General features: G+C 43.1%; 2 protein-coding genes across 2 annotated transcripts; both read right to left on the bottom strand.

Moving 5' to 3' along the window:
• Nucleotides 1–4,334: 4,334 nt before the first annotated feature.
• On the bottom strand, nucleotides 4,335–5,299 carry LOC309517351 (olfactory receptor 11H6-like). The gene has a single exon (XM_082196495.1). The coding sequence runs from the start codon at nucleotides 5,189–5,191 to the stop codon at nucleotides 4,439–4,441; it is 753 nt and encodes a 250-aa protein (XP_082052621.1). The 5' UTR covers nucleotides 5,192–5,299; the 3' UTR covers nucleotides 4,335–4,438.
• Nucleotides 5,300–12,170: 6,871 nt separating this feature from the next.
• LOC309516498 (olfactory receptor 11H6-like) lies at nucleotides 12,171–13,106 on the bottom strand (the record flags this gene model as incomplete). Its single annotated transcript, XM_082195263.1, has 1 exon — nucleotides 12,171–13,106. One exon carries the CDS (start codon nucleotides 13,104–13,106, stop codon nucleotides 12,171–12,173), a length of 936 nt encoding a protein of 311 aa, XP_082051389.1.
• Between the last annotated feature and the right edge of the window lie 409 nt (nucleotides 13,107–13,515).

The following is a 13,515-nucleotide window of genomic DNA, read 5'->3' as shown; positions in this document are numbered from 1 at the left end:
TGTTAACATCTTTTTCTTTGACTCATGTAACATAGAAAATCAAGCAGTGTTAACATGTGCCCTGTGCACAGGTACGTATTTACGATGGGCTCCTTATGTAGGAAGCCCTAACATGGCGACAGCTTTATTGTGGTGGGTGATCTCAATGGAGGTAAAATACATGTCAGCCCTTGAATAGCTGTGTGGAGAATTGAGTAGTCCTAGAGTACAGATGCTGACCTTCCTTGCTATAAAAAACAAACGGGTTGGAGAGCATTGCTGAAGGAACACTCTTATAGTCTATCACCTGCACTAATCCCATAATTACCACAGTCCAGCATGTAGACTTCTGAGTTTCACTACAGGCTTACATGATTGGATGTGGCTTGCAAAACTGAGTACGTCTATGAGACTTAAAAAATACCTGCAGATATTTTGCATGTTACTAATGCTCAAGTTTTCTCCCGTATCCCCCATCCTTTATGTTCTATCGCCCCCTAGTGTCTGCACAAAGTTTTATTTTGAAAATGTGCCTCAATTTAACAGAAATTATATAGGGAGAGCATTTTTAACCCATTACACTAAGGTCCAAACTACGCTTTTTAAAGCCTTTAAAAACAGTTGGGGAGAGAAGAAGATTTGAATTGGGCATATGATGGCTGGTGGAGGAGAGGTTTAACTCCCCCCCCCCCGGTGCCATTTCACTAGTGAAAATCATCCCTCTAAATACTAGCTTGCCTCCCCATGCAGAACAAAACTGATGCATAGAGGATAAATTTAGCTTCTATCACCTGTTCTCTGCTGGGAAAAGTGACTGATATTTTCCTCAATTTCAAAGAGTTCCTTTGAGCAGAACTCACCCCACCAATCCCCTCTCTTCAACTGACGACAGAGCAAGGTGACTTTTCTGTGACCTATTGAGTGGGTGATCTCGACTCCTCCATTAAAGTCATTCTACTTTGGCACCGCTAAATGTTGCAGTTACAGATCATCTTTTAAATTGGCTCCCGCAGGGTAGCCCAACAAAGCTTGCCAGAAAAGTTCATATCCAGGCACCAGTTAATTAGGCCAATATGGTTTTTCTTCCTTGATCTTACTGACGGACGCTTCTGGACCTGAATCCTCCTGAGGAAATGGCTGTCTAAACTGGGAATTGGAGTGATGTGCGCAATTGCTGCTTAGAAGAATGTGAGGAAAAGGGTAGATTCCAACCAATACGTTTGGTCCTTATCCCTGTTACTTCTGGGATGAGTACAGAGTGTGATGGCCTGAGGGAAAAGATATCTCAGCACTGCAGTGAACTGAAATGAGTGCTTGGGACAGATAGTGAATTATTGCTGGCAATTTTTGTGGTCTTTTTTTGTTTTCTTTAGGACAAAGTGCTCTACAACTCATCTCTTTACGTACATTAGGCCAGGAGATACGGACCTGCTCAAACCTCTGAATGAGTTTAATGTAAAGAAAACAAGCTATTATTGTACTAACCAAAGGCCATAACAAAACTGTACAAACACTTAACAAAGGAATGCATGTGTAAACTACCCAAACTGTATAGAAATTATTTTTGTATGTGACTACAGCGGCAGGAATGTTATTTGCCCCAAAAAGGAAAGACGAAGAAGTCCCAACAAAAGAAGAATGGAATACACAGAAATGGCAAAATTTACCAGAAAAATAAGAAATCAAAATAACAAACTTTTTAATAAAGGAATGGAAATTGTTTATGGAATATTTACAAACATATTACAAACAGATAAGAACATTGGCGGGATTGCTGTAATAACCTGCAGTTTTTTAAGAGTATATATTTAAGGTAGATGAATAAATGAGCAATTTTGGATATGCAGAAAATATTAAAAATAAATATAAGGAACCACAGAAAGAAGGGGAAGGAAGTCAAGTTTTGAAATGTTAAAACATTTGTAAAATTCTTGAAATGTGTAAAACTGAAAATCAGAAATACAATTTAAAAAAGAATGCATATGTAAACAAAGCCTCTGCATAAGCCATCAGAACGGTATTTTGCAAGTGAGACTGCAAATGGGGCGCCTCCATGATTACATGCCATGCAATTCTATTTAGACCTCCTAATCTACCTTACAATTTACTGAAATTTTATCCAATTCATTCTTCCTGATTTTTCTTGCCGCCAGCATAAAGAGGGCCACATTATGAGTCACAGAGACATTATTTGCTCAGCAGCTATAGGACCGTCTCTGCTGAGGAGAGACCGCTTTCTTGAACAAATGCAATTTAGAAAGCATCTCCTAGGTTCTGTGTATAGGACAAGCTCCCCTCTCCTCTGGTCTCACAGAACCTGAAGAGGCATGAAGAGGGCGGAGCAGAGGCAGACAATGTGAAGAGGTCTCAGGTTGCCTGGGAAATGTGGGAATGTTAAGAATAGTAGGAAAGGATATATTGAATAAGTGCTATCCTTCCTTCACTCACTCTAGTAAATGATGTAGCGGAGCAGATTCCCCTCAATATCGCTGGAACCTAGTTTGCAGATTCATTTGAATCTCTTAGTTAAGTTTATTTCCTGGTGTCCCCTTTAATCCCTCTTAAAAGAACTCTTGAGAGTCCCATGGACTGCAAGAAGATCAAACCTATCCATTCTGAAGGAAATCAGCCCTGAGTGCTCACTGGAAGGACAGATCCTGAAGCTGAGGCTCCAATACTTTGGCCACCTCATGAGAAGAGAAGACTCCCTGGAAAAGACCCTGATGTTGGGAAAGATTGAGGGCACAAGGAGAAGGGGACAGCAGAGGACGAGATGGCTGGACAGTTTTCTCAAAACTACCAGCATGAGTTTGACCAAACTGTGGGAGGCAGTGGAAGACAGGAGTGCCTGGTGTGCTCTGGTCCATGGGGTCACGAAGAGTTAGACACGACTAAACAACAAACAAACAACAAAAGAACAAAGACACAAGAGTGTTACTGAGTAAAGTAACAAAAAGTTTACTCACATTTCAGTTCACGATATGATCCCTGAAAGGCAGGCTTTGCTTAGCGGTTACATAATAAACGGTGAGTTCATCTCATAGGGAGACTGAACTCATGTGCTGCTGGCTGAAAGCCAGCAGGCAGCAAAATTACATTAAGACAACAAAATGGCTGCAGGAGAGCAGTATGGCAGCAAAAGAACAGCAAGACAAAAGAAAGAGAAAAACTAGACTGCAACTGAGAAAATGGCTGCATGACTTGGCTCTTTTATGGAGTCAGCCAGAGCCATGCCCATCTCCCAGGTCACATGCAGGGGGAGGATGCTCTAAATCAGTGGAACAGGATGTTCCCCTGTCTGTGCCCACTCTAGGAAAATAAGGAATGTTGCATTTGACTGCACCAATGGATTACATCCCACAGGAAGGAACCAGAGAAGGTGGAGACTTAGAGAGCGTGGGAAGGCGGGGACCTTCAGTCCTCACAACTGCCTCATTTAGGCAAGACCTACTGGGAAGAGCTGCTGTGCTCACTGTTTTTGTTTCTTTGAATGAAGAGTTAGCTTCACAGACACGTTGTGAGTTATTGCTGACCTGCTCGCCAACTCCCACCTTGACATATGTTTATATAATGTTTATATATGCCACCTTGACATATGTTTATATATTACATATTGTTGGAAGCCTCTCTCACCCCTATATTGCAAGCAAATCATGAATCCGCTTATGATGAAATGATAAATAATACAGTACTGAACATTATTATGTATAGGATACGGCACTGTACAGATATCACCACAATATATAGCAGTTGAGTACACACCACACATTTAAATTGCAATTGACACATGGGAGTTCCAGCAAAGAAACTGTTGTTTGGGAACTGGGAGCTGTTAAGGGTGCTGGCAACTGTAGTTCTTTGAGGAGGGAACTACAGTTGGGGGAAGCAATGTGCTTCAAAGGTGTTTGTATGTAGCCAGTATCTCAAATTCATCACCTGCAGCTAGGGATGGATGGTTTCTTGAGTGTCTCATTTATCCAATATTAGGTTCTGATTGTCATGTTTCTTTGTCAGTTTGCAATTTTATTCTATTTTTTAAGAAAAAATGTCATCATGAAAAATCATTAGCATTTTAGTGTGCATTGCTAGTAATGTACACCTTTGGCCATCTATTTCCCATTTTAAATATTTTATAATAACATTTTGTTAGTTATTTTTACTTAGCATATGCATTTCATCAACACTTTCCCCTAATATATGCACATTTATGGACATGTTTCTGTATGGACAGCTGAACTGCAAAATTCATGTGGATTTCAAAAGCTAGTTGTGTTTGGTTTCACATGATGTTATTTCGGGGAACAGGAATGAGGTAAGTTTGCCTTTAAATGCCGACTGAACTGGATTTCGCCCCTCTCTCCTGTTTCCAGCCAGCCAGCCAGCCATGGTAGCTCCTACAGAGGGAAAGGCCCCGATCTCTTGGCCAAGGTCCAAACCAACCACCCGCGAATCAAAGTCCCTAATTTCCCTGGAACAGTGTTCTCCTTAAGGCGTCTTTCATCTCCTTGTTCCTCAGGCTGTAGATAACTGGGTTGAGCAAAGGGGTCAGCACAGAATAGAAGAGGGTCACCACCTTGTTGCTGCCCCCTGAAGCTTCGGGAGCCACGTAGGTGACCATAATGGAGCCGTAGAAAAGGCCCACCACCGCCAAGTGGGAGGTGCAAGTAGAGAAGGCCTTCTGCCTCGAGGCGGCTGAAGGCAGCTGCATGACTGCCTTGAGGACCGCCGCGTAGGAGCACACGATGAAGAGGAAGGGTCCAAAGATGGCAATCGAGCTGAGGCTGTAGAAAGCCATCTCTGTGGTGGGGGCTGGCATGCAGGAGGAAGCCAGCAGTGGGCCTGGGTCGCAGATGAAATGATCGAGGGTGTTTGGGCCACAGAAATGGAGCTTGGAAATCAGCACGATGGGCACCAGAAACCACAGGAAACCGGATGCCCAGCAGAAAGCTGATAGGGAGCAGCAAAACCGGGGGGACATGAGCATCGGGTAACGCAGTGGGTGGCAGATGGCCAGGTAGCGATCCAGTGCCATGGCTGCGAGGAGGAAGCTCTCGGTGGTTCCCATAGAGAAGAAAAAGTAGAACTGGAGGAAGCATCCGTTGAAGGAGATGATGCCTGGCAGTGGCGACGACAGATCCCACAGCATCCGAGGCGCCGTGGTGGTTACGTAGCACATCTCCAAGCTGGAGAAGTTCCCCAGGAGGATGTACATGGGCAAGCGGGTGAGGCGAGAGTCCCGGAGGACGGCCCACACAATGCACAGGTTCCCCACCAAGGTGAAGGCATAGCAAATGGACAGCGAAGAGCAAAGGAGCAGGCGGGAGGCAGGCGAGAGGGACGGGAAGCCCAAGAGGACAAACCCTGCCGTCAAGCTGGTGTCGTTGGCTTGGTCCAAAGGGTACTGCCCCTGTTGGCACAGATGGGTGTGTGGAAATGGTTAACTTTTGCTAGGGAAGGTCTTTAGCTTGGCCAACTGATACACACACTGACCTCACAATCCTCTTCTGCTTCCCCCCTCCCTGCCAATTTCCGGATGTGTGTAGGCAAGATTATATAGTTAGGGTTAAAAAAAAGCTGGCAACTGTTCAAAGAGAACAAAAATGAAACAGGATTTGTCTAGACGTTGTGGGGATAGGACTGAGAATTGGCGGGATTAGCAATTTGAGGGGCAGGGGGAAGAAAGAGGTGGAGACTATGCATTATATATATTCATTTTCTTATTGTTCACTTCTTTTCTCTCTAATAGTGTACATTGTCTATTATATATTTGTAGCAATGATATTATTAATATTATTATTATCTGTGTTGTTTTTTTCTGGAAAAAGATAGGGGAACTCATCACAAAGTTTGTTTATTGCAGTGGCTAAATGTAAGATGTGATTAATAAACTCAAGCCGTCAATGATCTGGATTAGAAATGGCCACAACTTTATTGATTACAGATATAGGTGGATTTTTGGCTCAGGCATTGGGTGTATATCTGTTCCAGCGCCCCCAGACAAAAAAAATATTTAATTTAAAAAAGGTAAGGGAACTCAGTTCTCTTGAGTTCCTGCTCACCCCCCCGATTATTATCATCTTTATCATCATCTTGCCATTATAGTTAGTTGATTGCCTCTGATTTTAACATTTTATATATGCTAATTATATATAGACATTATAGTAAAGTGCTTTGATTTTAAAAAATGATATAGCATATAATAAAAAAATAAATATTTCAAATACGTCCGTACATTAAACTAAATAATAGTAAAAAGCAGATAATGTTCGAACTTGTATGGAAGGTGGGAACTGCCTTAAACATTCTTTTTAAAGTTTTCATTCATAACAACATTTTCTTGCCACATTTTAGCTCTAAAAGGGGCCCTGAAAGTGACTTAAAATGAACTAATTCTGAGAAGAATTAACGTCTCAGTTGCTATTACACAATTCTGAGATTGCTTCTGTTGCTGTTGCAGTTTTAAACTTGCATGGTGATATTCAGACAGGTCAGTTTGTTTAATTAGTTTACTGAATCACTTCCTACAACAGAATGTCCCAAAGTGATTTTCCAGAATAGATTGCAACAATAAAATACAGCAATATAGTAAAGAACTACATAAACATATTAAAAGGATAATCAGAATTAAAAAAATTACTTATGAGATCTGAGGCAAAAGAAACATAGGCAAAGCTGGCATTAGATGTCAGGTGAATGCTGATTTTTTAAAAAATACCTAATTTTCAAGAAAACAGAATTCTCTATTTGTCTGTCTGATTATTATTATTATTAATTGAATTTATGTTTGTCTGTGTTTTTCTCTCACACACACTCACACACATACACACAGAGCATTTTCAAAGTTTCCAGAAATTTTACTTCTTTCTTTGAGAACATGCTATTTAGTTAATAAAATATTATTATTATTATTATTATTATTATTATTATTATTATTATTATTATTATTTGGCCCCCATTCCGTTTATTCTCAGAACAACCCTGTGAGGGAGTTTGAGGCAGTGACTGGCCCAGAGTCACTTAGCAGGGTTTGTGACTAAGCAGAGATTTGAAGCTGGGGTCCATACATTTCAAGCACTCTTATGCCACTTTGAGAATCATGGCTTTCCCCAAAGAATCCTGGGAACTGTAGTTCATTAAAGGTAAAGGTAAAGGTAAAGGTAAAGGTAAAGGGACCCCTGACAGTTAAGTCCAGTCGTGACCGACTCTGGGGTTGCGGTGCTCATCTCGCTTTACAGGCCAAGGGAGACAGTGTTTGTCCACTCTGCAGACAGTTTTTCTGGGTCATGTGGCCAGCATGACTAAGCTGCTTCTGGTGCAATGGAAGACTGACACCAGAGCAGTGCACAGAAATGCTGTTTACCTTCCCACTGGAGCGGTACCGATTAATCTACTTGCACTGTGTGCTGGTTGGCAGGAGCTGGGACCGAGCAACGGGAGCTCACTCTGTTGTGGGGATTCGTACCCCCGACCTTCTGATCGGCAAGCCCAAGACTCAGTGGTTTAGACCACAGCACCACCCATGTAGTTCATTAAAGGTGCCCAAAGCTGCTAGGAGCTGTCACAGAACTACATTTCCCAGCACCCTCAGCAAACTACATGTCCCAGGATTATTTGGGGGAAGTAATGAGTGCTAAAGCGATAGAAGTACTTTAAATGTATGGCATAGATGTGGCCCCAGTCTAACTCCAACAGTCTGGCATCCAAGCCACTCCCTGACTCCACATCCCACTTCCCAAGCTATGATATGCAACCAGAGCTTTTGGGATAAGATTTTGGGGCCATTCTGTCAAAGACAACCCCAAACACATTTCCTGCCTCGATCAGAATCTTCAGGGAGGAACCATAGCTGACTGACAGAGAACATGGTTCACTTGCAGAAAGAACCACCTTCCTTTCCTGATATCTCTAGTTAAAAGGATCTGGTGCAGGTGCTAGGAAGGATCTCTGACTGGACCCTGCAGAACTGCTGCCAATCAGAATAAGCAATACTTTGTAAATGGACAATATAGTCTAATCTGGATTAAATCAGCTCCCTATGCCTTTGTACACAGAGGACACAAAAAGGCTATTTCATGTATAATCAAGATTTATCTTGTCATCTTATCTTATTGCAGTATCCTGTTTGACTGCTGTTGCCGGACTACTTTATATTTACAAATAAAACTGAAAAGCAATACTCAGCTGAGGACAAGGAAGAAATATTTAACAAAATTTCTTACCACATGTTTGGGCAGATTCAAGGATGACATCTGTCATGTTAATTTGTTAAATTCAGATCTAGTGCATGGGAAAACGGGAAGTGGAAGGGGGAAAGGAGCAATCAATTGAATTACACACATACATATTTGCATATGATTATAGCAAGAAACACAGAAATGCATTAATTTGTATTTTACTGTTGTCAAACATGCACTGAGCTTAGGATCTAGGCAAACCTTCTCAAGTTTACAACTTCAGTAAAGACTAGGCTTATAAGGACCAGTGTCTGTAGATACCACCTTGCTAAAGCTGAGCAAGTTTCAGCTGGTGTGTGCCTGGATGGGACCTGAGAAACCAGGGTTCAGATCCCTATTGGCCATTAAGCTCCTTGGGTGACCTTCGGTCGGTCACCAGCTCTCAGCCTAAGATACCTCACAGAGTTGTTGTGAGGATAACATGGAGAGAGGGAGAATCATGAGAGCAAAGGTGACAAATAAATGCAAAAAATGAAATACTACTACTACTACCACTAAAAATGATGGAACCCAAGCTGTGATTCCTCCATTAGAAGTAATTCCTGCATAGCAGAGGGACTAGATGACCCTTTGGGTCCCTTCCAGCTCTACAATTCTATGGCTATGTGGAAGAAAAATAGGGCATGAAAATAAACAGGCTTTAGATACGCATCATTGGAGCGTTCTATCCCTCTCCTTCTCCCCTGTCTTCAGAATTTCAAGCAATGCTCAGATGCAGGCACAACCAATAATTCTGTTTACAGTTCTGGCAGACGAAAAGTGAAAGATTTTCTAGGTCAGAGAAGTGGAATTCCTCCAGAGTCCATTGTTTTATGTTGCTTCCATGAAGGACAGTAGGGTCCAGTGGTTAGAATAGGGAAGACCCCCTTCCCCCTCCACCTTGTTCTGCAGAATAGCTGCCTACTTAGGCTGAGGGCTTTGGACAGAGGGAGAGTACAAACAAGCAGACATACCTTACCTCTCCCGAATACTTCTCTGCTAGCATGATCCCGTCTTTAGTTCCAAAGAACTGGCTGGTGAAAGGAGGCTGTTATGTCAGATCCTCAGGCCAAAGCCTCAAGGGACCCTTATCTCCAGAGGGTGATGGGGAAGCAAAGATCTGGATAGTGACAGTCGCTTTAGCAGAGCTGTGCTAATATTCTGCAGGTGAGTTGAGGAAGAAAGAACATTATATGCGTGCTGGACAGAAACCAGGGAGGATTTCTCCAGATTTGGAGCACTTACCAATTGACATTTGGAGTTGCTGCTATAATGGCTTTTTTTGCAGTAGGCATGGCTTATCGCTGACTCTTTAAAAATGTAAAATAAAAGCCAAACAATGGAATATTATTATTTTCCCCATCAAAGGTGGTTGTGGAGTGTGCTATGTTCCCATGTCTTTTATTGAGGGGCTACAGTGGCTTTTCTTATCAGTAGTATTTATATTGGCCACCCAATGACAGGTGGGTGGGACAACTCACCCATCAATCACATGGCACCATCATGATAGCACAAGATTGATATGTGGGCTGTTCTGCCCACCTGTCAAATTTCTTTGCAGTGGTTGTTGGGCACTTGGGAACCAAAGTACAAAGGGCATTACCAGTGATGTGTGTGGTATTTTGGGAAACGTCAAGCCTAGGCCTGGGAAAATGCTTCTTTCTCCTGCCCATCACCTGGTTCTAGACATCTAATGTGCAAAAGAGTTCTTCCTCACACAGCCAATGCCTGCCAAAGCCAGGTTTCTTTCTCCCTCCGCCATCAGCTGATGGGAGACAGAAATAAGTCTGCCTTTTGCTGGCATTCTAAAAAAAATTGCAGCACAAACATTTCACACAATAAGGCAGGGGAGGCCAATTTCTTAGAGTAAATGTTGTTGTGCACCACCCCATTCTCTGAGCGGTGCGAGATTCCAGTGATTCCAGGCGCTTACCCAGGGTTCGTTTTTCCCTTTGAAAATGAGGTACAGCAGAGACTGTGGTGTCTTTATGATATATGGTTTATTTACACATATAGACCACCTGATCCTACAATGGAGGGTTCACAGTATTAACAGCCCAAGAAGGCCTTACTTCTTCCAGAGCCACAGCCTTGGATTCCAGCAGAAATCAGACTGTCTTTCCAGCTTGCTGCTTTTCATCTAGCTCACATCACTGCAAGTCTCAACTCCCAACTCTGACTTTATTCTTCTAACTATCCGCAAGTTGAGGGATGGGCCCCAGCCATTTGCCACCTCGCACAGAGTCCTTAATGGCCCCTTAATGGCCCATCACCATTCATGTTCTTCTTAATGGCCCACCACCCAGGCGATCGTCTGACCAAGAAGCTAGCCTGGCTTATATTTTAACATTTGCTGGATCCAGGGGTTAGAAGTTTCTCGGCACACAGTTTACTGCCCCTCCCGAACTCATAACACTACCCATTCCCAAGAACAAGGCATCTGTCCCCAGATGTACAAACAAGCAGCAAACTACAACTTCCTTGTAGAAAAATAACGAATTGGCAAAGGCAATTAGAACACACATAATCAAAAACCAATAATGAAACACAATTACACTTTTAACACCATCTTATTCCTTTCAGGTAAGTTTCCAGTCCACCAGGATCTCTTCCAGCCTCCGTCCTTCTCCGTCTGCACACTCTTGTTCACAGTTCTGCACCCCAAAGCAGATTACCCAGTCTCCCTCATTTGGCATTCCCGAAAGGTGAGTTTCAACATGTCTAAGCCAGAATACAAGCCTCAGTACCAGAGCAGCATTATCCAAAGGCCTCGGTCATTCTTTCCCTTGTGCCACTGCAGCATGAAGCAGCTGTCAGAAACACACACATTTATATGAACAATTCCTAGAAATCATTAAACAGTTCCCATAGCCACAAACGCCTATTTTCTGTATTGTTAGGAGTTTGGGAGGGTCAGTCTGGATGATACCCTTGAATCTTTTCCAGGCCTGTGATCCTGTATCCAGCGAGTGTTAGACTCCAGTAGAAGAGGTTGCTGAACCGGTTGGACAAATTTATTTGTAGAACAGTGGCCTTAGTTGACCACTTAAGTGCCCTCTTCAGTGTCTGAAAGAATGACCAAGGTTACAGTGGAGAACTGGGGTGAAGTGGATTGGGTAGAACATATAAAGGGCCATAGAACATATAAAAGCAACAATTTATAATCTACACTGACATTCCTTTTCAATGAGAAGCAGAAACACCAGTAAGAAACTGCAGTTAAAAGGGGAATACTAAAAAACCAATGCAGAAAGCTGATTTTTTTTAGCAGATTTATAAAATGGGTACCAAGTGATGTACACATGAAATTGGAGCTAAAACATGACCCATAAAAACATCATTGCCTTAAAAAACAGCAATAAAATGAATCAAATGTTTAAAACAGATATTCAAGCATCCCTTTGGTTAGTTACTGTTGGCAATGAGGTTAGTAATAGCAAGCTAATGGATTTGGGGTGGGGGAAGGAATATTAATTGCCACATGGTATAAGAAAGTATGGCAGTTAGCTTTGATAGAAAAAATGACTAGCAAATTAAACAACAGAGTGGCATACCTTTATTAGGCATACAGCTAAAGAGGACAGGGCAGAACCTCCCTCGCACTACAAAATTTACTGGCTAGTATAATTTTAAACTATAATTGTTTATTAACTCAGATAAGTGGCCGGAAACACATTATTTTAGGGGGTGCTGGCTGCATGGCCATCTGTAATCTCATCTCCTGTGGAGGGTGGAGTGGGGTTTTTTAAAATAAGAAAATAAAAATAACGAACTAGATATAGGGTACGTCTGTTATATTCCAACCATTGGCTTGGATTCCTCCTCAGAATCTCTGTTCCACTTCGTTTATTTGCTGTTGCATTTGCAGTCCAACTTCCAGCAGGCTCAAAAACAGCATTTTACTCTTACTTCAACCCCTGTGCAGTAGGGTACACAGAAGGAGAATCGCTTTCTCCCTGAGAACTGCACTTGAGGCCTTCAACATCCTTGAAGCAATGTTCTCTTCAATGCCGCTATCATCTCCTTGTTCCGCAAGCTGTAGATGAGAGGGTTGAGCAGAGGGGTTACCACAGAGTAGAAGAGAGTCACCGCTTTATTGCTCCCTCCTGAAGATTCTGGGTTGACATAGGTGACCATGACGGAGCCATAGAACAAGCTGACCACCGCCAGGTGGGAGGTGCAGGTGGAAAACGCTTTGCGTCGGCCTGCGGCGGAAGGGAGCTTCAGAACCTTCTGCAGAACAGTGCCGTAGGAGGCTACAATGAAGAGGAAGGTTGCGAAGATGATGAAGGAGCTGAGGACGTAGCAGGACATCTGCGTGAGGGGTGCTGGGCTGCAGGAAGCAGCTAGAAGTGGGCCTGGGTCGCAGACAAAATGATCCAGGATGTTGGGGCCACAAAAGGGGAGCTGGGAAATGAGGATGATGGGCACAAGAAACCACAGGAAACCAGAGATCCAGCAGCAAGCTGATAAGGTGCTGCAAAACTGAGGAGACATGAGCATTGGGTAGCGCAGTGGGTGGCAGATGGCCAGGTACCGGTCTAAGGCCATGCTGGAGAGGCATAAACACTCCGTTGCCCCCATGGAGAAGAAGAAATAGAACTGCAAGAAGCAGTCATGGAAGGAGATGATCCCTGGAGGAGAGGCTATGTCGATGAGCATCCGAGGTACCGTGGAGGTGACGTAGCACATTTCCAGTCCGGAGAAGTTGCCCAGCAGGATGTACATGGGCATGCGGGACAAATGGGTGTCCCTGAGTACAGTCCACAGGATGCTGAGGTTCCCCAGTAGGGTGAAAGCGTAGCTGGCGGAAAGGAAGGAGCACAGGAGCAAGCGGAATGCGGGCGAAAGGGAGGGGAAGCCCAGGAGAACAAATTCAGTCACTTTCCGGCCGGTGGCATTGGCCAGATCCATTTGCCGCTCCTGTAGATGCACAACATCATTGTGAAGAACAGGTTATAAATTTTATTAAGTAAGTAAGTAAGTAAGTAAGTAAGTAAGTAAGTAAGTAAGTAACTAACTAACTAACTAACTAACTAACTAAATCTGTGGGTTTGGAATGTATTCTTATGGGCCAACATGGCTGCCTTTTCTTCTTCAGTTCATATGTCTCTCCTCTTTCTCCATGTTTCAACAAACCTAGTTCATCCCGTCTCCAGTGTTCGTGTCCATCTCATGTCTAAGCATATTACACCAAGCTACAAGGAAGCTTAAAAAGCATTGTAAGGGAATGGGTGGCATCGGGAAAGGGTCACATTGAGGAAGAGAGCCACAAATATCTAATATTTTAAAAGGGGGACTGAGGGAGCAGTTTCCCTCTAGG

The sequence above is a fragment of the Podarcis vaucheri genome, assembly GCF_965113315.1.
Source record: "Podarcis vaucheri genome assembly, chromosome: 13".
Taxonomy (NCBI): Eukaryota; Metazoa; Chordata; class Lepidosauria; order Squamata; family Lacertidae; genus Podarcis; species Podarcis vaucheri.
Note: the sequence above shows the minus strand (reverse complement) of the source record. Positions and strands in the feature narration are given on the sequence as shown.